The sequence below is a fragment of the Cynoglossus semilaevis genome, chromosome 18 (genome assembly GCF_000523025.1).
Source record: "Cynoglossus semilaevis isolate Cse_v1.0 chromosome 18, Cse_v1.0, whole genome shotgun sequence".
Taxonomy (NCBI): domain Eukaryota; kingdom Metazoa; phylum Chordata; class Actinopteri; order Pleuronectiformes; family Cynoglossidae; genus Cynoglossus; species Cynoglossus semilaevis.
Window position 1 is genome coordinate 14,149,810 of NC_024324.1, and position 24,191 is coordinate 14,174,000.

A 24,191-nucleotide genomic window follows, 5' to 3' on the forward strand; every position below is an offset into this window, starting at 1 on the left:
TCATGTGACTCAAACTGTCACCCGTCTTATTGCCGCGGGCTCTGCTGACTTTCTTAGAAATGTTCCTAGAAACAATCGTCGTCGTTAACAGCGGCAGCATCAGTTGTCGTGCGCTGTGGTCTTATTGCCAAAGTTAACTGAGGATTAGGACCAAGAAGAGACAATTCTTGGTCCTTTTTTTAACACAGTCTGATTACATTTCTCCTAAAAACGTCTGTAATATATCTTATTTTAAAGCAAAAATATTCCTACATTTCTTACCTTTATAATGTTATAGGCTCTCATACAGACCCTTTCACTCTCGTTTTGACAACAATGCATTCTAATTCCTTTGGTAAACACTCAGTCTTGTGCATTTAATCTTCCATTTTAATGATTGAAATATTGTTTGTTTTTAAAATTACATTTTTTTTAAATTTCCCTGAAGGATCCCTAAAGTTTTATCCAATTAAATTTGATTCAATTTCTCAAATTGTATTCTCACAAAACTAAAATAAATGCATATACAATTTAAAAAAAAAAAATCCTTTTGCAGGTTTAATTCCATCCCATTTGATCAAAGTCTGGGAGCATTCATATTTCTTAGGTCTAATATTCAATGGTCCTTTGACCTATTACTATTATGTGTTAATAATATAGGCCAAGATAAGAAAGATTAAAGTCAGTTTTGATTTCGGAAGTATAAGAGACATATCTGGTGTAGCTCACCTCCACCATGACTCTGACACAAATATGGGAATCGCCACACGGTGCCAATCCCGATACAGAAGCCCACGCAGGTCAGGATGTACTCAGATTTGTTAGCCCACTGGGGTCTGTCGCTGACCTTCTCCTTTTCCATCCGTTCCAGATCCTCATAGTTCAAGATCCGGCCCTCCAGCCCCGGGTTAGGAATCACCAATCTCATGCTTGCAGTGATAAAGCGGGGGAGATGTTGACTGTATCCTTCGTGTAAGTTACACTGACACGACTGCCGTGGACTGACACACATTTTATGATCTTTAACTTTATCTGCGTGTGAGGCTGATTAGGTAGAGCACAAACTCTGTACTTGTATTTTATATCACCGTCATTGCCTCGGTCTTGCTGGTGAAAAAATAATAAAAGGTGTTATATAACTGGAACCCCGAGCAGGAAAAAAGAAGAAGAAATTATTATAAGCTTAAAAACAATTTACAATAACTTGCAAATATATTATTTATACTCATACTTTTACTACTTGTGAAACATCGTCACGTAGAAGCATGAGGACGATAGTTAGATCCTCTGCTGTCGTCTTCTCTCGCTAAATCCATTAAACGTATTTAATTTCAAAGGAAAAATATTTTTAAAAATAATGCCAAACCTCAGACTCTGACTTCATCTTCATGAAGGATCAGAATTTTGACCAACAAAATGAACATTTTATTTATTTACGCAACCAAAACTGCAGAAATACAAACTACTTTTTTGTTATTATAATTATAAAAAAAACTATTCTTCATGTATTTACTTGATTAACTACTGCATATTATCTACTGCTGTTAACAGTGGGATAAAATTAATATTGAGCAAAATTAAGTTCAACGCTCTGTTGTCCCTCATTGGTGAAAATGAATCGCCCAATCAGAGAGCCACCTTGTTAGAAGGTTAAATAGGAACAAATTTCTATTAAGACGAAGCAATGAAAAAGACGAACATTTAATCCCAGTGAGAGACACTGGGATGAGGTGAATCAATTAATGTTTAACTTTCTTAGAAAAACTTCTGTAGACTTCTCCAAATCTGTGTAATCATTAAAGGGAGTCAGGGTTTTAATTTTTCGCATTTCTGAACGTTACCTCATCTCAACCGTAAGATAAGATAAAATAAGATAAGTCCGATATTCTTCCCACTGTGTATTGTGGAAATTTACAGCAGCAAAGTACAGAACAGTAGAGAGTATAAGGAAAATAAGGAGCAGAATAGTTACGGAAAAAATAACTGTTTAATTGTTTTATATATATATATATATATTGCTAAGATAAGTGAATGATACTGCATTGTACTTATTTCAGTTTTTACAAATATTAAAAATGGTAATGCGGATGAACTCTTATTCAAGTTCTTATCAAAAACACTGTTATCGACAAGCGCTGTAAAATCCAACATCTTTGAAGGTAATGTAATGCCTCAGTCCACGTGGCATGGGCAATCATGATATATGAAGGCACCATAAAAGCCACGTCTTTCACAAATGTAAGAAAATGCGGTAAGAAAATGTTATTTTTAATCGTATGTTTGCAGGTGACAGTCTGCAAATATTAAAAAAAAGTAAAGAAAGTTTGTGCGTCACTAGCCTGCCTGCAGTCCAGATCTGATTGTATATAAAATGCCCCGTGGCATTTAAACCAGTAGCTCATAAAATAAAACCGAGTTTTATAATGCTGTTCTGCTGCTGTGTACTACTGTAAGCTTTGATGCACGCACGTGTACTTCATGCACTTGATGTACTTTGTTGAATCCTATAATATGAGCCAGACATTTTACAATGGTTGAAAAGTGGGAACAAACGTGGGAAGAGTCTGCAGACTCTGGACTCTAGACTTCAGGACTTGTCTCGTCCTGCACGTCTCAAGGCGATTTTGACATACCCATATAAGTACCCATATAAGAGAGTTGGTGATGCTTCATGAGGATTCACGAAGGTCAAAGGTTAGGTAACTAAACCACTCACTAATCCATTTTCATCTCCAGTTAATATCGTGATTAAAAAGGGAATCTTCTAATGGAGTTTAGTACAGGTACTTAAATGTAATGTGTTATTACGGTTAAGGATCTTCTCAGAAGGAAGTGCTGCGACTTTTCCTAGAGAGAAGTAGTGAATGAAGGAGTGTGATGAATGTGTTACCATACAGTATACTGTGCTGCGTTAAAGTTTAATAAAGCGAGAAACGTGTTTCAATCGGAAGGATGTTACAAACATAAGTATTTGTGGAAATAAAAAAAAATAGTCCATGAAGAGAAATCCAAATTAAATCAATTAAATCATCGAAAGCAAAATGCAGTCTGTACTGCTATTTTTCATGCTAAAAAAAAACATTTTTTTTAATTTTATAAATATAAAATATATTGCACTGTTTGTTTGTTTTTTAAGTTTACTTTGTTGGTAGTTTTATATCATTAATATGATGAGAACATTCGTAACTTTCTGTCTATTTGTGACTTCTTTATTAAGAAGTCTGATATTATTAATGTTATTTAATTACATTACATACTGTTACTTATTATTTTAGTGTGTGTCGTTTGTGCATTATCAAGAGTACACATTCAGGTATATATTTATTTTCATATATTTGTTGTGGTGCCCTCCCAACCCAGGAGGGCCATCAAAATGGCGTCTCTTTATTTATAACTATTTTGCTGCTGCTGCTGTTTTCCCGGCACCGTGATGTCGCCCTCTCATGGACATTTTGATTATCTCTATCATTTCTGTGCAGTCACGCAATCCAGGCTAGGTTTACTGCCCTGTGATGTCACACAGTCGTAGTGCTGTTTAAGGTCAAATGATCCGTGGTATCGTGTCAAGTCAACTGTTGCTACTTGTGTAAAGTTACTCTTTAACCCATCACCTCTTCTCTAGCGGGTAGATAATGAGTGCGTGGATTTTTCCACAGCTCCGTTGAACACAATGCAGTGATTTTATTATTTTTTTTATTAGGTTTGCAATAAAACTTTATTTTTTCCAATTTTCACACACGAAGATCGAGAACAGGTGAGCCGGTATGACGAAGAATTAAATCCTGAAATAAGCAATGGCATTTGTTTGAATTTCCATGATGTACTTTAACTTTCTTAGACCAAAGACACATGTTTTGTAGATTGATATGTTGTTGTGGAATATTTCAGGCAGATTTCAAATGTTCAGTTTTTCTTTTCTTCTCTTTTTCCCACATGAAACGTAGACCAGTCGACAAAGTGCATAAACAGGCAGCGCCAAACTGGGGCCTCCTGCTAAAAGAAATATGACGGCGTTGATCCATGAAGGGTAAGGAGTAGACACCAGAGATGGGAACTTCTCCTGTAGAACGTAAGGATGTTTGTCAGTGACTTGAGTGAACACTTTTTTTAAATAATAATATTCGTTTTCACTCACAGAGCTGGGATCCCAGGTTAAATAACTCAGTTCTTCTTGGGCTTGCTTCACCAGGTAGAAAACTAAAATGACCAGGATGATTAAGGGACTGACGACCCTCCACATCACCTGCCAGAAGATGGACGGCTTATATCCAACCATGAACTTTATATCTTCGTTTAACCTGCCACACAAGAGGGACGTGATGAAGTATTTTGCTGTGATATTTCAGTTATTTATTTGGCAGCCTTAAGGTAAGTCGGTAAAAATAAAAAATCACCTGTCTACACCGTAGATGTAAACGATGGCTACCATCTCGAACAGCCCGACAGTCAGAAGTGGAACCGATCCTGCGAAGCTGTCAAAGACCGTCACCCAGTAAAGCCCTGAGCGTTGGGCGAACAGGAGGCAGATGATGAAGGCCACGACGCAGGTAATTCCTGAAACACATTCACAAACAACGACAAAGTGTTAAAGACGGTGGCGTTCTGTAAAAAAAAAAAAAAATTCAATTTATTTTTTAAGGTTTTCCCTGACACCTTTTACCTGTCAGTGCTTCATGCGGCCATTTTTTAGGAAATATGTTCAAGTCCTTCAAGGGGATCACCACTCCTTCGATGTTGCCGAACAGAGTTGACAGTCCCAGACAGAAAAGCATGAGGAAGAAGAGCACAGACCAGATGGGAGAACCGGGCATGTTGGTGATGGCCTCTGTAAACACGATAAAAGCCAGACCTGTTCCCTCCACTCCCTGGACAAACATACACCAGTAACAACATACTGTAGGTAACTAATAGTAGTAGTAACTGAGTACAACCTGATAGATACTGAAGTATAAATACCTCACTGAGAAGTTTCTGCAGGTTGCAGGTTTTGATGTCCAACCCAGACACGACGTCAGGATAGGAGCTGTTCAGACGATTCAGTGCCTCCTCATAGTTACTTGAAGTGATGTTATCTTCAGGAAGATCGAACGCATTTAATAATGTCATGACGTTTCTAAAAGAAAAAGGCATCGTTGATTAGGAACTTTAAATGCATCCATCTATTGTTTTATTTATTTATTTTTCTTAATTTGACTTCCTACAAATGCATCATTTACCACATGGTTCTTTAGGGGTGCACTGGCCATAGGGGGCACCCGTGAGCCAGCCATTAGCGACAGGACGTTGTTTATTTATGTTGTGATTAGTGGGAATGCCCATTAAACTAATGCATCTATAAAACGCGAACCCATTGGTTCGTTTCTTAACTGACATGAGCCCTATCCAATCATATGTGGCTGTTCCTTTGGGTCCGTGTCAGCGTGAAGCGTGCGTTTGTAGTTGAACACGTGAAGTGTTGGTGACTTTCGGTTTATTTGCTTATTTATTTTATTTGTTTATTCGCAGATTCGTAAAAGACGCAAATGAAACGGCAAGCAGGCGCAGAGAAGCCGCGTGACGCAAGAGCTGGTTCTGCAGGCAGACGCGGCCAAAAGTGCGGCCAAAGAATATGATATGTTTGCCTCAGCAGACCCTGGAGCTGATGCTGGAGAGTCGGCAGCTGTCCTGAGGTAAGATGTACTGCTTTAACCCTACTGATTTTAACGGACTTTTATATGTATTTTTTTTAAAAAAAGGTATATTACGATGTGGAAAAAAAAAACACACTCACGAGATACTTTGTGGTGCTCGCGAGATACATTGTGGTGCGCACAAGAAATTATCTCGTGCTCAGTATGAAATTAATGTTGGATAGATTTATTTATTTATTAATAATTATTTATTTAATTTTATTGGAAGATATGGAAGTTGGGAAAAAAATGTATGTGTGTTGTTATGTCGTGATAGGATGTGAAAAATGAACGTCATAACATTCCCATGCACCAGTTCAACGGCCTTACGTGATAATGTAGTCTGAAAATCCATATAATAATAAAATAAGAAATTAAGTTAAATTTGGTAAACCAGCCAGCTAACCCTAAACAGGTTATATGTAAACAAACCCTTGATAATAAATAGCCAATAAAACAACCTAAAATAACTCCATCTTTTCTAGAATAGTCTCTTTGTAGTGTTATATCCCAGTAAGTTAGTAAAAAAAAAACTATTTAAAAAGTATTGATTTTATAATGAAAATGATCTTCCTCATTTTGCTGATCAGCGTTGACCTCACCTACTGTGTTTTAGTGTTGGTCACACTGCTGGAGGCAAATATTTTAAGCGGTGGTACAACGCAGTAAATCAAAGTTTACGAACCGTTGCGGTGCGATCACAGACTGATAAGATGTAACATAAACTTGAAACAAGCTAAAACACCATTATAATGTTTAACTTTGTGAGAGGGGATGCATTATAGCTTATATTTTCAACCCATATTAATAAGTCATAGAAAAATACTACGTCTATTTTGCTTTTTGGCACATAAACAGTGTTACTTACCCAGCTACGCAATTGTCATAATTTTCTGTGGCCCTGAAGCCAATGATGGTGTATGTGACCGAGGCAGCGTAGATTGAGGTCAAGCCGTTCACCACAGACAGGATCACGGCATCCTGCACACAGTTGTTGCTAAGGGAAGACATATCTAGTATTTAGAATTCCAATAAACTGTTTTTGTTTTTGTTCAAAACCTTCAGGGAGTGACTCTTACTGCACAGGGTTGTAGCTCGAGAAGGAGATGAGACCCCCCCATGCCAAACTGAAGGCATAAAACACCTGTGCACCTGCGTCCAGCCAAGTAGTTGGGTTGATCAGCTCCTCCACCTGCAGGAGTCAAGCACATCCGGTGACGTCGCTTTCAAGTGTGTGTGTGTGCTACGAATGCTACTGTGTTGGATGTTGTTTAGCTTTAAGGACGCACATCCGGTGTGAAGAGGAACTTAATTCCGCTCCAGGCTCCTTTAAGGGTCAGACCTCGGACCAGAAAGATGCCCAGCACTATATATGGCAGAATGGCAGTGACGTACACGGCCTGTGGTGACGGAAGGATCAGATCAGATTAGTTCACTGGAAATTCTCTGCAGAATACATCGTAGTTGGACTTGGATTATTAATAATTGATTATTATTATTATTATTATTATTATTATTATTATTATTATTATTATTATTATTATTGTTATTATTATTATTAATGATAATACAATTTCCTAACCTTGCCCGCAGTGCTAATTCCTCTTATACAGCAGATGGCGACAACCGTCCAGGCAGCTAACAGGCAGACCACTATGGGCCAGTGGATTCCTCCAGAGTCTTCTATAGAGGCTGTGGCGTTCAGGGTCACTCTGTAAAAGAAATAATCCACAGTGGAGCTCTGTTCACACTCTGGTATAAATCCTGTAGAAGACAGGGAGAAAAAAACTTAAGTTAAAGTTGGGAAATTTCATGAAAAGTCTGGGGCTGCTATCATTCTAAATACCTGTCCCGTTGTCGTTCAGAGGACACTGTGCCCAAGGCAGAGGGCTTTGGAAGGAGTTGAAAAGATACCACAGGATCCAGGCGATCAAGGTGTTGTAGTAGAGTGCGACCAGAAAGGACACCAGCATGGAGGCTATACCTGGATAGAGGATGTAACAGAAATGTTTTAATAGATGTCGGAGTTACTTTTATTTACAGTCTATTTATTTATTTACCTATTCCAGTCAGATATGGGTTGATGGACCTCCACACTCCCACACTGCCTTTTCTCAGACGCTGACCGATGGCGAACTCCAGCAGCAGGAGAGGCATGCCCTCCAGCACCAGCAGAATGAGGTAGGGGATCAGAAACGCACCTAAAAATAAATACAAAATCTAATATTTATAACCTCCCCCTCCCATTGTCTGCATGTGTTGCTTCAGTGTCACGGCACGGCCATTTCTTCTGTTTAGTAAAACAAAAGCTAAGTGTAGTTACAAGCAGCAGAAAAGTAGAACGTAATAAAGGAAGAAACTGTCTTACGGGAAAAAAAGAAGTGCTCCTTAATTATAGACTTTATGGCCTGTCGTTTCTATTGACAATATGCTGATTAATTTTGCCTGTTGATGGAGTATGAGCCGCATTTGTGTATTTTTGTAATCAAATTTTTATAGCTAACTATGAGTACAAAAACGTAATAACTGTAGACGCTTTTACAATAGTGAAACCTTAAATTGTTGGGGGTTTTTTTTGTTTGTTTTCTTTTTGAATGCCCCAGTTTATTTGTCTAAAACTGAATATTTGCTTCGATGTTGAAGGCCAGACGTCTAGTGAGTAAAAAAAATGTCATGTTTAATGTAGACTGATATAAATCAAGTAATCTTGTCTCACACTTCAGCGAGGCAGCAGTATCCAAAGCACCGTATGTAATATTATCAGTACATATTATCATTTATGGAACTATTGACACAGGCTTTATCTTTATGTGCCCGACTACTGATTAACAATTCACTGAATCCACACACCAGATTACCTCTTTAAACGTTTTTTTTTTTTAAATTAATTCATGTTGTCTGCAGCTCACTTTATGTAAAGATGTCCTTTTACACGTACATATAAATGTATGATATATGTTGTTTTAAATTAATGCTCATTTTCAAACTTAGTCATTAGCCAACTCCTGTTCTGAGCGTAGTCAAAATGATTTAAAATAATTCTTTTGGACTTTTTATTTATGTTTAACTTCATTTATCAGCTGGTTTAAACCACCATTCATTTCTGTTAAAAATCTAACTTCTTTTTTTGTTTTGTTTTTACAGACAGGTATTAAAGGCACCATGACCATAAAAATGCTGCGAAAATTCTCAACAACAGAATCATTTCATCTGATTTGGCCGTCCGCTCCGTTCGTCTTCTCTTACCTCCCCCATGACTTTGGCACAGGTAAGGAAACCTCCACACGTTCCCCAGCCCAATGCAGAAGCCCACGCAGGTCAGGATGTACTGGGCTTTGTTGTCCCACTTCTGCCTCCCGCCGGCCTCTTCCTTCTCAATCCTGTCCAGGTCCTCATGGTTAGGAATCCTGAGATCCAGTCCTGGGTTAGGGAGCACCAGTCTCATGGTGTGACCCTGTGTGGACTGAGGGAGAGAGGGACAGGGTCTGTCCAAGTTACTTGGGGTTCGTGTAGCATCATTTACTGCTTTATGGCCTTTTATGTTATCTTTAAGAAGGTAGGCCACAGATTAGAGCGTGAACACTCTGAACTTGTAGTTTTCGATATGAAATTCATTAATACTTGTCAAGTAACGTTAGTAAAGAGACGCACTGAAAGTACTCGAAATTGTAACAATGTTGAAATTACTCAAACGTCCGCAGGAGTATTTTAAACAGCGCTTACACTCGCTATACAGTTATCTGTGCTTTCACGGCGGAGCTATTGATGATGATTACATAAGAGGTCATTACTGGGTGGTGTATTGCAGCATTAGTGCAGTGATGTAACGCACACATTGTCAACACTGTGTATGTTAGTGCAGAAGTGCGCAGATAAGCATCAGCAATTACACAGTGTACACACATTATGTAAGAGTATTTTTATTTACATGAATAACAAAGACGGTTACTGTATTTCTAAACGTTTGCATTTGACGGGTTGTACAAAGAAAGTACGGGCGAACCAGATGTTTGGAAAAATGGGGATACATTGTAAACATCACTTTCCTGATTTGTAAAAAGAAAAAAAAAAGTAAAAATAAACACACAGACTGAAAGTCACACATTTGTTATTATATATTTATTGTTAAAAATAAGTGCATACATTAATAAAATAGATGTGCACCAGCAGTCACCTAGAACATTGTTTAAAATGTGGAATCGAACTTCCTTCTAAGCTTTCAGTGTTAACAAAAAAAAAAAAAAAAACAGGAATAAAACCTATTGGTTTTAGTTAAAAAAAGGTGCAATTTTATTGGGTGTAAATTAGAAATCTGTGATCTTGTGCAGTTCAGGCGATGCGTTTGTGGTTTAGCACATTCTGCTAATTTGTGATGTAGCGACTATCAACGATCAGCAGCCCTCCTTCGATGCCCGAGTTTAGCTGTTTGGTAAACATCAGAACAAATATGTCCTTCATCGTGGTATCTCTGGTTGTTATATTTCCCACACGTTGTCCCGCAGTTAGCAGCACAGGTAACGACTGGTTGGAAGAAGTGTATCTCAGTGTCTGTTATTGTTTCTTACAGCGAACATAGACCAGTCTGCACAATGCATAGACGGGCGTTGCGATACTGGGAACTCCAGCCAAGAGGAAAATGACAGCATTGATCCAGGTTGGATACAGAGATGACACCAGAGACGGGAACTCCTCCTGTGGAACATTGAAAAAAGTAAACAATAGATATTCAGTATGATTATTTATTTATTTAGTGTGAAGCAGGGTTTTATGTTGTTTACTTACAGAATTCGGATCCCAGACTAAATATCGAAGTTGTGACTGAGCTTGTGTCACCAGGTAGAAAACTAATATTATGAAGACAATCAGAGGACTGACGACCCTCCACATCACCTGCCAGAAGATGGAGGGCTTATAACCAACCATGAACTTTATATCGGCATTGAGCCTTTAGAAAAAACACACACAAAAAAAACACTTTAAAAAAGAAATCAACCAAAGACTTTACTAAACCAATAGCACTGCATAAAAAAATAGCCAATAAACTAAATCTCAGAGCACAGCTGATTAACTGCAGTACAGAAGTTGGCCAGGTGGCGTCACTAATGCCACACGTATGTGTTCATGAAAGTATTCCATATCTTTATTTTACAAAAATAATGCTTCTTTATATTGTATCTTAATGTGTAAATGCTGTGTCATGAAGTGTTTTTTTTGTGTTTGTAGATCTTATGCACAAGATTTAAAAAAAATCAAGTCAATATCCAAATAAGAGAGTTTGAAAACTATAAAAAAACAACAACTCACCTGTCTACACCGTAGATGTAAACGACGGCTATCATCTCGAACAGCCCAACAGTCAGAAGTGGAACTGATCCTGCGAAGCTGTCAAAGACCGTCACCCAGTAAAACCCTGAGCGTTGGGCGAACAGGAGGCAGATGATGAAGGCCACAACGCAGGTAATTCCTGAAACACATTCACAAACAAACACAACATCTTTAAGACAGTCGTTTTTTTATGTGTGTTAGTAAATAAAAAAAAAACCCTCTCCTTAACAGTTTTACCTGTCAGTGCTTCGTGCGGCCAATTTTTCGGAAATACTTTTAAATCTTTCAACGGGACCACCACTCCTTCGATGTTGCCGAACAGAGTTGACAGTCCCAGACAGAAAAGCATGAGGAAGAAGAGCACAGACCAGATGGGAGAACCGGGCATGTTGGTGATGGCCTCTGTAAACACGATAAAAGCCAGACCTGTTCCCTCCACTCCCTGGACAAACACGTTCAAATACAGGTGAGTATATTATACTATTTATACCACGACTAGTTTTTTTTTTTTTCTTAAAATACAGTTACCTCACTGAGAAGTTTATGCATGTCACATGTCCTAATGTCCAATCTCGGAATGACGTCCGGGTAAGTGTTGTTGAGGTGACCCAGCATCGCCTCGTAGTTGCTCGTAGTGACGTTGTTTTCAGGAAGATCGAATGCATTTATTAACGTCATGATGTTTCTAGGGAGAAGATATGTCACAGGTCACACATGTTCAATATCCTTGCTCCTATAAAGAAAATAAGAATGGACATTTTTTTTAATACATTCAACAGGATTTATAATTTGCTTTAAGTCATTAAATCTAATTGATAATGCTAACTGTTGCTGTAATCTCAGTTAGCTTGTGTTTTTTTTTTTATCATCACATATTGAACTTTAGTGAAAGCTTTCAGTCACTATTTCTTGTTCATGTTTTATTGTTTATTACTAAACATCGATAAACCCCACTCACCCACTTATGCAGTTTTCATACTTCTCAGTGGCTCTAAATCCGATGATGGTGTACGTGACTACAGCGGCGTAGACTGACGTCAAGGCCGTGACTACTGACAGGATGACAGCGTCCTGCACACAGTTGTTGCTTGGAAAATAAGAGGGAAAATATTCAAAATAGTTTATATATATATTCAGTTATTAAATTTTACTGTGAGATGTGACATCATAAAGTCAGTAAATCTTACTGCACAGGGTTGTAGCTTGAAAAAGAGATGAGACCTCCCCATGCTAAACCGAAAGCATAGAAGACTTGAGCTCCCGCGTCCAACCAGGTCGTCGGTTCAATCAACTCGTTCACCTAGGGTTTTTGAAAAGTTCTGCGATGAAACATTTATTTATTTATTTATTTATTTATTTATTATTGCTATTATTTATAAAATGTACGTCTGGCGTGAACAGAAACTTGATTCCAGTCCAGGACCCTTTGAGCGTCAGTCCTCTGACCAGGAAAATGCCCAGCACCACGTACGGTAGAATGGCAGTGACGTACACCGCCTGAGGTGTTAAAAATAAAAAAATAAAAATGGATATCAGAAACAGTCAGTGTAATGCTCTTAGCAAAAAAAAAAATTTCCTAACCTTGCCTGTGCTGCTAATTCCTCTTATACAGCAGATGGCGACAACCGTCCAGGCAGCTAACAGGCAGACCACTATGGGCCAGTGGATTCCTCCAGAGTCTTCTATAGAGGCTGTGGTGTTCAGGGTCACTCTGTAAAAGAAATAATCCACAGTGGAGCTCTGTTCACACTCTGGTATAAATCCTGTAGAAGACGGGAAAAAACTCAAGTTAAAGTTGGAAAATTTCATGAAAAGTCTGGGGCTTCTATCATTCTAAATACCTGTCCCGTTGTCGTTCAGAGGACACTGTGCCCAAGGCAGAGGGCTTTGGAAGGAGTTGAAAAGATACCACAGGATCCAGGCGATCAAGGTGTTGTAGTAGAGTGCGACCAGAAAGGACACCAGCATGGAGGCTATACCTGGATAGAGGATGTAACAGAAATGTTTTAATAGATGTCGGAGTTACTTTTATTTACAGTCTATTTATTTATTTACCTATTCCAGTCAGATATGGGTTGATGGACCTCCACACTCCCACACTGCCTTTCCTCAGACGCTGACCCATGGCGAACTCCAGCAGCAGGAGAGGCATGCCCTCCAGCACCAGCAGAATGAGGTAGGGGATCAGAAATGCACCTTAAAAAAAAAAAAAAATTGTGCCAAATGTAGTTTTTCTGCCATCTATCCTTCCAAGGTTAGGTTTTTAAATATTTGACTTACTGATGTCAAATAATAGATTTTCCTACATTTTCTCAATCTAAACGGAGACAAAACTTCATCGCTTTTAACTGGTGAACAAATTCTGAATAAATTCCAAAAAATAATCTGCATTAGTATAAGGTATTATTTAGTGCTTTGAAATTAATATAAATATGTCATTCAATGAATTGTTCAAATATAATTCTCAATGTAATGGTGCAATTGTTAAACACGATATAAAAACACAAATAAATGTACGTTTGAAATAAACCCTAAATGGCAAACAACGACCTCCCATGTTGGTTTAAACAGCATTAATGTGTTCTGTTTGGTGTAATTGTGTGTGCAGGACTCCAGCTGAGTCGCTGTGCTTCTGTTGCCTGTCCAGTTCAGAAGACAGAGAGACGTTTGAGAATCATTAACAAGAAGGTACATTTATTACTCTTCACGTAACCACTGATAAGTTATACATTTAACTCTGTTTGTTGCTGAGTGTGCCTTTGGTAAAAACAAACAGTTCTGCAGCATGGGAAGATCCCCACACAATAATATAATATAATACATATATCCTTTTTTTTTTTACCAAGACAGAAATGTAAACAGTAATTCAAACTGTCAAACTATAAAACACCATAAAACCTATTATTAAATTAATCGGTAGCTCGTCACCCTGATCAAATCAGTCAGCAACAACGTGACTCAGTCTGATTTGGCCGTCCGCTCCGTTCGTCTTCTCTTACCTCCCCCATGACTTTGGCACAGGTAAGGAAACCTCCACACGTTCCCCAGCCCAATGCAGAAGCCCACGCAGGTCAGGATGTACTGGGCTTTGTTGTCCCACTTCTGCCTCCCGCCGGCCTCTTCCTTCTCAATCCTGTCCAGGTCCTCATGGTTAGGAATCCTGAGATCCAGTCCTGGGTTAGGGAGCACCAGTCTCATGGTGTGACCCTGTGTGGACTGAGGGAGAGAGGGACAGTGCGTGCTGCCGCGGTAGTCGTCGTAGTAGTAGCAGCGGCAGGCGTCGGTGTGGATGTATTAAAAGGTTTATGGTCTGCATGGTTATCTTACAATATTAGAGCTCAGATCACACTTTGAACTTGGAATTTTATAGACTTTACGGTGGAGTTATTGCGGTTATTCAACGTAATGATTATACACGTGTTGTACGAAAACGCTGCGGGAGGTCAATGATACTCTAACCTGCTCGTTTTGTGACCAAATAGATGGTGTTGTTTATGAGAAGATCCAACCCTGGCTGTAAACTGCAGTTCAGTGATGGTGTTGTTATACAGTAGGGTGAGTCAAAAAGTACTTTTAAAAGGTTTCCAGTTTTAGTGGATAAAAATACTCTAAAAAATGTATTTAATCTTTAATACACATTTATCTATGTTAGGTTTTATAAAAATTAAAAAATAAATAAAAATAAATAACATTTTTTTTTTCAGAATACTCCAAGTTGCTTTTACAGTGCAGCAAGATAGCATAATATATAAGCTAATTGTCTTTAGCTTCCCAGTTCCCCAAGTGAGTTTTAAAAGTGGTTTTTGAAGTCTAACAGGAGGGAGTTGATGAAGCAGGTCGGGGAAAAGTGAAACAATTTTTCAGTTTTAAATTCCCACCTTCATGGATTTGGTTTTAGAGATTGCAATACTTAAAAAAAAAGAGTATTTTTTCCAAATTAAGAACTTTCTGACCTCCCTTATACCTAAGAAGAAATCAACATTTGACTCCTTTAAATTAGAAAACAAAAATGACATCTTGACAACATATCAATTTTTTTTTATCAAACATCAAGGCATATATTTATATATATATATATTTTACAAATATAACAAAACAAGTACTTTTTTTACTTTTTTTTACACATTGTACAAGCTAAACATTAACAGTAATGGAAACAGTAAACCTGGCTGTACATGATGGTAACTTTATATTTGCTGCTTATAGTATTTTTTTTTTTTTTTTATGTATGAAAGGACAGCTGTTTCCATGCATTTCAGTGTTCTGTACGCAAACACGCAGTCTATAAAACAAGAGCGACGTCAGACGTTTTTCTGACTCATTCCCTGCAACTCGCGAAAAAAATACAAAATATACTTCAAAGTATATGTATAAACTAAAGTATATTTATGGTATATTATGTATGTATATGCATATATCTATACATATACATATGTGCGTACATATATTTATGTGTCTCTGTGTATATGTATATATACAGTATATATGTATACTTCTTAGAAAAACAATTTCAATAAAATTTCATTTGATTTTCTTCTTTTGTCCTATCAGTAATCAGCGATGTGCTCCGTTATCATTTTGCAGATTCTAGGTGTAGAAATAGACAATAAGCAGTTTTGCATATGGAAAAAAAATAATAATTTAAATTTAAAATTTGATTTTTCCATTCATTTGTACGTCGGCGGAGATGGTTTCCACATCGCTGTCGCGGTAGTCCCTTTTCTTGCAGCAATTTCTATGAATAAACTTAAAGATAGCATACAGAGGAATCATTAAACTTGGAACCCCGGCCAGAATGAAGATGATGGCGTAGATCCAGGAGGGAAAAGGACGTGGGTCCAGGGTTGGGAAGTTCTCCTGTATCCAGAATAAACAAATATATTTTTAATTTTAAGAAATACTTTTTAAAAAGTCTGAACTTTTATCACAACAACACTTACCGCTTCCTGGTCCCAGACTAAATAGGTCAAGCTTTTGGTGACTTGAGTAACAAAGTAAAAGATGAGGATAAAGATCATAATGAGCGGACTGATAAACCTCCACGTCACCTGCCAGAATATATTGGGTTTGTGGCCAATCATAAACTCGATGTCCTTGTTAAACCTGTGTGAAAGCAGTGAGAGGAAGAGTTAATGTCAGCTGGATGTGAATGAAACCGCTATTAAACCCTTCTAAAAGGTGACTTTTACGCACACGGACTTCCTCCCTGGACGTATAAGCTGCTCTTAGACAAACTCACCTGTCTATCCCGTAGATGTAGACGACGGCAATCATCTCGCTGAATCCAATAACAAGAAGGGGAATAGATCCGGCAAAGTTGTCGAAAAGAGCCAGCCAGTAGTTGCCAGAGCGCTGGGCAAATATCAGGCCAAAACCACAGGAAATGAAACAGGTCAGACCTGCACAGAGAACACAAACAAAAACAAGTGGTTACTGGGAGAACAGTTCGCATTACATTAGCTATTAGCTTATAAAGTTACACTTAACAAATGCTTTTTTAAATGTTTCTTTGTCATGGTTTAAGTTCTACTTCTTTTTCGAGAAAGTAATAATAATGTACTATTTTATTTTACTTACCGCAGAAAACCTCTTTGGGCCAAGTGCGGGGCAATAACCGAAGGTCCTGCAGGGGGACCACCACTCCCTCGATGTTGCCGAACATGGTGGACAGGCCGAGGCAGAAGAGCATGATGAAGAAGAGGACAGCCCAGAGAGGGGAGAAAGGCATCTTGATGATTGCCTCGGTGAACACGATGAAGGCCAAACCCGTTCCCTCCACGCCCTTCAGGAGAACACAGGTAGTGCTAATATTATTTTTTAGATAAATCTTTATGAATGTATAAAATATTGTGTTGTTCAGGATTTGGAATGGAGGTCACAGTAATACAAATACTATTCATATATTCACCATGTCTTACTCTCTAGCCCCCTCTACTGTTAGTGGTGTCATGTCTTCCTCGGCTAAATTCCTAACCTTGGTCTGCTATATCCACGATAACTCTTCTCACATGTTCAACTCCAGTTTATGACTTTTTATGCTTTTTTTTTTTTAACTTCTCTGGAAACCTAGAACCCATCTGTCACTCTGACTGCACACCTCGCCACATCAATCCTAAACTTACAGTACATGTTACCCTGCTTGCAGACTTCCTGTCAGTAGTTACACAGCACTTTTTTTTCCCACTGGGACCAGTATGTCCTGCATGCTCCGTGCAGGACGGCCCATTTAGCATTAACCATCTCTGTATGCCTCGTTCTAAAAATCAGTATCGGCGTGTTCTCCCGTAATCTTTTTATGAAGAGTTGTGCTAATCCACCTCGTAAAAGCCTACCTACTTCATAAAATTATCATCTGTAATAAATCTCCGGGCAGTACGACAGAGATCGTCAGATTGCATTATATTAGATCCTATCTGCATAATCTGACGCTGATAAAAGCCGTGCTTGTGCAACCTTTACTTTATCAATCGAAAATGAGGCTTTGTTTATGTCTGTAATAAAAAAAAAAATTTAAATGTTTTATTCCATTCGCTCGCACGCCCGCGTTGAACATTTCTCAATCGGTGCCAAACATTGTAAAGTCAAACCAACTTTTAAGCATTTTCGTACAACACTTTCTAACTTAGATTTCTGGGTTTGGCCGTGAAGATCGTTATCAGCTTAAATCAGCATTAAAAGAAATTATCTTATCTCTGAAATGACAATAAAACCTGTCATTCTGGGTTTTTTTTTTTTAATTTTTAATCCTCACTGACCTGACTGAGGAAAAACTGTATGTCACAGGTCTCCAGGTTCAATTCCTGAATGACTTCTGGGTTCGTTCGGTTGTGTAGGGCTAACACCTCGTCGTAGTTGCTCCCGGTGATGTTGTTTTCGGGGTAGTTGAAGGCGTTCATCAGCTTTAAGATGTTGCTGCAAAAAATTAAAACAAAAAAACCCCACAAAACGACGTATAAGAAACCTGCTAAACCAGACTTTGTTTTATTAGCCGTTTTATTTCGGACTTTGACCCTCACCTGTCCACGCAGTCATCAAAGTTTTGCGTGGCCCTAAAGCCGATGATGGAGTAGATAACCGTCGCGGAGTAAACCGAGGTGCAGCCGTTGATGATGGAAATAAGGACAGCGTCCTGCTCGCAGTTGTTGCTGCAAAGCAAGATGGACGTCTTTTAAAGGATCCATTTTTTTGTTTTTTTTTTAAAGCTCATTTAAATGACCGACTTGGTTACTCACTGAACAGAGTTGTAACTGGAGAAGGAGATCAAACCTCCAAACGCCAGAGAAAAGGAGTAGAAAACCTGGGCACCAGCGTCCAACCATGTGGACGGATTCATTAACTCATTCACCTAAAAAAAAAAAAAAAAAAAGTTTAAACAGTGTCTCATACAGTTCCAGGCAGTTAATGGTTAACACTGGAGTGCATTCCTCGCCATTTCTTCTTTAATTTTTTTTTTTTTTTCATCTAAAGGGTGACGCAGCTCATGATAAACTTATAAGTCGATAAAGTTGGGGCACTAAACAAGGTATTAATAGCTTACCCAAAGCTATTAATAATTTAATATCAGTGGACTTTTAACCCCCTTGCGATTACAGATTATCTCAGATATGATATAAATATATATATATATCTGTTTATTTCGTTTGATAACAACTCTGTGACGTCCAATCCGGACAAAAATGTATTTTTATTAAATTTTATTTGAGTGTCCAGCCCCAAGGTGTCTGTTCAGAAAAATGTGTTCTCTCAAACCAATATAGTTGGTGACCACCAAGGCCTTTGGTTTACTTATACTGTAGATGTCTGACCTTTGACCTAAGGTGCATTAGTATCATTAACGATTGAAATCAAAGGTAACTAAGGCCTATTTTTCGAATTGTTTTTAAAATAATTATTTTCAATTTTTCCAGCTGCCCAACCGTCCGTGACAGTCTTGGTTATTTTTAATCTTCAATTGGAGGCCGATGTGAATTGCAGTCAGGCCATACGAGGACACCCAGACCACGCAAACAACTGAGTGAGTCTTGCTGTAATGTATAACCAACGTATATAGTGTACAGGTTAAAATTCAACCTTAATGGTGTTTTCTTGTGTGTTTCATCTGCGCTTACATCTGGGGTGAAGAGAAACTTTATTCCCTCAAAAGAGCCTTTGAGCGTCAGTCCTCTGATGAGGAAGATGGTGAGGACCACATACGGCAGCGTGGAGGTGATGTACACGGCCTGAGAGTCCAGACAGAACATTTAAAATAGAAACAAACATTTTGCTCACGAGCACGGGAACATTTATGTCGACGCGCAAACCTTGCCCGAGGTCTCGATCCCCCTTATGCAGCAGACGTAGAGCAGACTCCAGGCAGAAACCAGGGCCAACACCATCCACCACTGCAAGCCCCCGGACTCGTCGATGGCCGTGGACGTGTTCAGGGTCTCCCTGTACCAAAAGTAGTCGGTGGTGCTGCTGCGAGCGCACTCATCTATCAAACCTAGAGGTGATCGAGACGGACCAATCAGAACGTCATCGACATTTAAAACGTGGAGGCAGCACAGGTGCAGACAACCACATTAGCTACCTGTCTTGTTGTCGTTCAGAGGACACTGGCTCCACGGCAGAGGGTCTTGAAATGAGTTGAAGAGATACCACATGATCCAGGCCATGATGGTGTTGTAGTACATACCCACCAAGAATGACACTATCAAGGACGCCACACCTGGAACAGAGAGAGAAAAAATATAGAAACTGTTTGTCTGGAAAAAAAAATTAAAAAAGATTTTTCTTCTTTCTCTTTCTACCCACCGACTCCAGTCAGACAGGGGTTGATCGATCTCCAAACTCCCACGCTGCCTTTCCTCAGACGCTGACCGATGGCGAATTCCAGGTGCAGCAAAGGGATGCCCTCCAGGACCAGGAGAATCAGAAATGGGATCATAAACGCTCCTGGAAAAAAAAACAACATCCACATCCTGACGTGGTGAGCAATAACCAAAAAGCTCCCATAATAAACTGTAAAAAAGCTTTCAGCTGTATCAACATTATAAAGGAGGACTTCATCTGTTAGTGGTTTCAGTCCCTTTAAAAATGGTTTTAACATAACAGTTCTTAAAAGATGATCTTGATATTGAATATAAAATATTTTCAGCTTTTTAGGAAAAAAAAAATCAAATATTCACTCACCTCCTCCGTGACTTTGACAGAGGTAAGGGAACCTCCAGACATTACCAAGTCCCACACAGAAGCCAACGCAGGTGAGCAAATACTGGGCTTTGTTGTCCCACTTGGGTCTGTCTCCGGCTTCCTCCTTTTCCATCCTCTCCAGGTCCTTGTGAGAAGGAATACGATCATCCAGCCCAGGATTTGGTATTTTCAGTCTCATGGTTGCTTTTTTTTTTTTAAATTCTATCACAAAACTGGTGAAAAAAAGGTAATTTTTCTTTTTCTTTTAAATGCTCTGCAGCTCCGAAGTTGTTGCCTCCTGCGAGCCCCTCACCTACACTGACTGTCCTGACAGGTGACACCGAGGTATGTGCAGTGACCTCTGTCACCTACGGCGCAGTTATCAGCAGCTCGTTACAGTCTGTGTTGCATTATGTAACGTCAGCAAGCTTTAGTGGAAAAAAAAGGTGGAACCTGTTTTGATAATGGCTAAAGTGTCACATGGAGAACAACAACAATCACAAACAAACACACATTAGTAAAAAAAAAAAATCACATATTAACAATTGTGAAACACTGATTTTTTTCCCCCACTATTTTTTACGTTTTCATTCAGAATTTTTTTTTTTTCTAATTTTTTTTTTTCATTCACAATCACATTAAATCAAAAGGAACCCCTTTAGGGAGCACATTATTTATGTATTGTTTATTATCTTCCTCTTCATCTGCCATATCAGTACACTCCTCACCCAGTCCTTGACAGTTTCTTGTGCACACGTGTTCCACTGTACACATTGTTTACCATCACAGCCTTAAATGTATTTATTTTTCTATAAGTAAATATTTACACGAAATAATTGTGAAATTACCATTAAACATTATAATTATTTTTTTAATTTTATTGATTCATTTATTTTTTTAAATCGTAAAAAAAACATATATAACAGAATATCATAAATGCATTTGTTGGTCCTTCATAAAATTAGTCTAACATTTAAAAATTAATGAAGTAAATAATTTTCCAGCTTAGGTTTCAGTTTTTTATCTATTTATTTTACATTATTTATTTATTTAATATTTTAATCTGTAGCCATACAATTAGAAAAAAAAAGAATGTTTAATGAGCTGTGTCTCGTATGGGACTTTGGTTTGTGTAGTCAAGTGTGGCATGTGTGTAAAACGACGTTTTTCTTTTATGATCGATCATATAATTTTACAAATCCCATTTGCTGAAAGTGAAGATATAGGAGGAAACGGCGCGGTCCGTAAACCTGAGTAATGCGGGAATCTGTTTCATTATGACGTGTGATAACTTATCAATTGTCAGCTCATTGGCATTGATGAGGTACAATTGATAAGTTATTATACGTCATAAGGGCTTTGTTTGGTTTTTTTGGGGAGGTTGTTTTACGTTTGAAATCAGCTTAATAATTAGCCCCGGAAGACTCATTGATAAAAAAGAAAGGATATTATATATAATAAAAAAAATTTTCCCTTTAAGAAATCATCATTTTGACCAGCATTAAAACCTGGCAGAGTATGCAGTTTTGGTTGTTCAATACCGACTGTATTCTTCATGCTTTGCCTTCAAGTCTATAAATGAGTAATGGATTAAAACCATTGTTTTTACTCTCCATTTTTTCATTAACAAACAGAGCTGCGACCACGCTCCTAACCAAGTTTGCCTCACGATCACTTCCACTTCCTTTAAACGACGAAGTATTTGTAACTTTGATTTAGAAGTGAGAACATTAGCATGTGTGTCAAATCTCAGAAACTCTGTCGTGTCGTGTGTTTAACCATTGCAATGATAGTATTGTTGTTCAGTAGCATTAATACTGATTGTACATAACAGTAGCCATACCAGGATTTGGACGGACATGATGAATGGCTGGTCACACACGATAAAGACATTTATAAAATGCAATAGAATACGTAAAAGAGACACACCTTTAAGACATCTTGTATAAATTATCATAAAGAACCAGCGTCCAATCTTCTTTTTATCTGAATTGATTAGATTAGTTGGCACGTGGGCCAGATGTATCATAATAGCATGAACTCAGTGTACAGGGTTGTGGCTGTGGTATGACACAGGACTTTTAGAGGCTGAAAAATAACTATAATTATGGTATAAATATAATCATATTGAAGTTCGTATTCATTGACGAGAAGAGATGTATATATATATTTATTTATTTTTTTGTATTTTTACCAACTACACAATTGATGTCATCCAACAGAGGTTCCTTGATAATTTAGGGCTGCATTTCTTTTTAATAAATGACACATTAAGAGAACTGCACAGTCTTTTTTTTAGTGCTTAGAACAACTGTTTACTATACCTGGATCATTGTTAGTCCATAAAAACACCGGTCTAAAACTTTCCATCGTTACAAGGACCGTGACAAGGCACCTAGAACTGGTCAAATAAAATCCACTTCCTCTTCTGTGTGTACAGTATGTGTCAGCACATTTTTCCAGTACTATTATTGTACACATACACAGTAACAGTGTCTGTTAAAAAAGTAGTTTAGAAAAGATCACAGAAACAGTCGTATAAGGTCACTGGGTCATAATCGGGTCCTTTAAATGAATGGACAAAGTGCACCAATAACTTTTTTATGTATTCGCCACGTACTTTTTTTTCTCTCATGGGAAGTTTTTAACACGAATCTCAGCAGCAAAGTGGATATGAATCCTAAGTTTTAAACTGACCTCTGTACTGTAGTAAGCCTCATGGCAAAAAAATGAATTTAAGTTGAAGCATTTGTTTTTTAAATGACCTCAACGTACAGGAAATTATCATAAATGTACGTTTTTATGCAGCACTTTCGAATGCTAACGGCTGCTAAAAGAGACCGCAGAATTTTCATAAGTCTAGAACTAAATTTTTGTTTCGCTAACTCATTCAAGGCATCGCCAGGTTGTTGACCTTGGAGGTTATCGACAGTGGGGAAGACATATTATCAGCAGGGTTAGAGAACAGATCATAAACGGTCTTAGCATGACAACAAACTCAGATAAGCTCAAAGACTGACCAGAAAAACCCACGGCTGTAGATAAATCTGACTTACTGTCACCATCTGTGAATTTAGGAATATTAGATTTTTTTTAATAAACTGAAACAAACCATAGTATACATCACATTTAATGCCCTTGATTTTTTTTTTTTTATTTCAATACATATTTTGTCCACTAGGTTCAAGGTCAGTCTACTCCCACGACTATGGTTTCTGTACGGAAAAAAAAACCTTTTACACGAATGTTCAGCTGTGTGACAGGTGAGTAATAGAAGCTTTTATTGTCCCCACTATCATCCATGAAAATGCAGGTGGAGTCGACCAGGGCTGAAAGTTCACTCTTCTGTCAGGACATTTGGCAGATAGCGGAGATTTAAATCAGCTGAATCATGGATCAAATTATTATCTTTGTGCGTGATAGGTGTTCCGTCGCCTTGAAATCAAATTTTCTTCTGTCTTACTTTTATCATAGATATATTTAACCTGACACTTGTTTTTAACTACTGCAGAATTCTACACAAACAGAAGCTGGTGACACCTTGACCTCTGCTGCCATACGCTGAACTCTGGGGATATTGGACTTCCACTTGTAAAGATAAAGAGTTCTTCCCCCAAAGAGGGCCTTGTTTACAGTAGGTATACGGTTTCTGTAGCAATAGCTAACGCTAGTCCCCTCTCCATTTACACTATATAAATTCCTGTTATGCCCTTCCTGTCAGCAAATCCTCAGTTGCAGACAACACATAGTAACCAATTCATAAAATGTCCTTAGGGAAGTTCATGAGTTACAGACTGATGTTTTAAAGTTCATTTGTGACTGAATATGTTTTTTTTTCTAAAGTTGACCTAATCTTTTGTTGGCTGTGTCTTTTTTTTTTTTTTTTACAGTGATACAGATCATGGCCTAGTTAAAGAGATGCTGCACTGGAAAAATAAAAAAAAATAAAAAATTGTTTGGCCAAGACAAGTCTGCCTTAAGTCCTGAGGGCAGTTAAGGTAAGTGGTGAACTCATCTCAGCTAACTCTAGTAGTACAATTTAAATCT

At 38.1% G+C, this 24,191-nt stretch overlaps 5 protein-coding genes across 7 annotated transcripts in view; 2 read left to right on the forward strand and 3 right to left on the reverse strand.

Moving 5' to 3' along the window:
- Window positions 1–4,700, forward strand: part of tert (telomerase reverse transcriptase) — a 22,877-nt gene extending 18,177 nt beyond the window's left edge. For both annotated transcript variants that reach the window (XM_025065157.1, XM_008332062.3), the window contains exons 20-24: window positions 851–951; window positions 3,924–4,048; window positions 4,169–4,347; window positions 4,418–4,526; window positions 4,670–4,700. The gene's annotated coding sequence lies outside the window, so the exon portion shown is untranslated. The remainder of the gene's footprint in view (window positions 1–850; window positions 952–3,923; window positions 4,049–4,168; window positions 4,348–4,417; window positions 4,527–4,669) is intronic.
- LOC103394683 (sodium-dependent neutral amino acid transporter B(0)AT1-like) lies at window positions 4,360–14,351 on the reverse strand. Of its 2 annotated transcripts, XM_008332101.3 has the most exons (12): window positions 13,973–14,342; window positions 13,029–13,169; window positions 12,815–12,952; window positions 12,555–12,736; window positions 12,360–12,470; window positions 12,161–12,273; window positions 11,932–12,060; window positions 11,502–11,658; window positions 11,211–11,415; window positions 10,953–11,112; window positions 10,431–10,593; window positions 8,911–10,340 (listed from the first exon to the last, which is right to left on the reverse strand). In XM_008332101.3, the coding sequence occupies exons 1-12, from the start codon at window positions 14,169–14,171 to the stop codon at window positions 10,200–10,202; spliced, it is 1,839 nt and encodes a 612-aa protein (XP_008330323.3). In that variant the 5' UTR covers window positions 14,172–14,342; the 3' UTR covers window positions 8,911–10,199. The 2 variants fall into 2 exon arrangements, with proteins under 2 accessions (XP_024920926.1, XP_008330323.3); XM_025065158.1 differs by lacking the exons at window positions 8,911–10,340; window positions 10,431–10,593; window positions 10,953–11,112 and adding an exon at window positions 4,360–4,533 and having other exon boundaries at window positions 13,973–14,351.
- LOC103394655 (sodium-dependent neutral amino acid transporter B(0)AT1-like) lies at window positions 7,193–7,837 on the reverse strand. Its single transcript, XM_025065161.1, has 3 exons — window positions 7,709–7,837; window positions 7,495–7,632; window positions 7,193–7,412 (listed from the first exon to the last, which is right to left on the reverse strand). The coding sequence occupies exons 1-3, from the start codon at window positions 7,803–7,805 to the stop codon at window positions 7,207–7,209; spliced, it is 441 nt and encodes a 146-aa protein (XP_024920929.1). The 5' UTR covers window positions 7,806–7,837; the 3' UTR covers window positions 7,193–7,206.
- Window positions 14,352–15,006: 655 nt separating the features above from the next.
- On the reverse strand, window positions 15,007–20,343 carry LOC103394657 (sodium-dependent neutral amino acid transporter B(0)AT1). The gene is made up of 12 exons (XM_008332066.3): window positions 20,145–20,343; window positions 19,767–19,907; window positions 19,543–19,680; window positions 19,274–19,455; window positions 19,082–19,192; window positions 18,206–18,318; window positions 17,990–18,118; window positions 17,729–17,885; window positions 16,551–16,755; window positions 16,213–16,372; window positions 15,914–16,076; window positions 15,007–15,830 (listed from the first exon to the last, which is right to left on the reverse strand). Exons 1-12 carry the CDS (start codon window positions 20,341–20,343, stop codon window positions 15,621–15,623), a joined length of 1,908 nt encoding a protein of 635 aa, XP_008330288.1. The 3' UTR covers window positions 15,007–15,620.
- The window catches only part of fhod3a (formin homology 2 domain containing 3a), a 33,975-nt gene continuing 29,966 nt past the window's right edge, over window positions 20,183–24,191 (forward strand). Inside the window, exons 1-5 of the mRNA XM_025065156.1 lie at window positions 20,183–20,327; window positions 20,425–20,489; window positions 23,326–23,407; window positions 23,656–23,778; window positions 24,035–24,142. The gene's annotated coding sequence lies outside the window, so the exon portion shown is untranslated. The remainder of the gene's footprint in view (window positions 20,328–20,424; window positions 20,490–23,325; window positions 23,408–23,655; window positions 23,779–24,034; window positions 24,143–24,191) is intronic.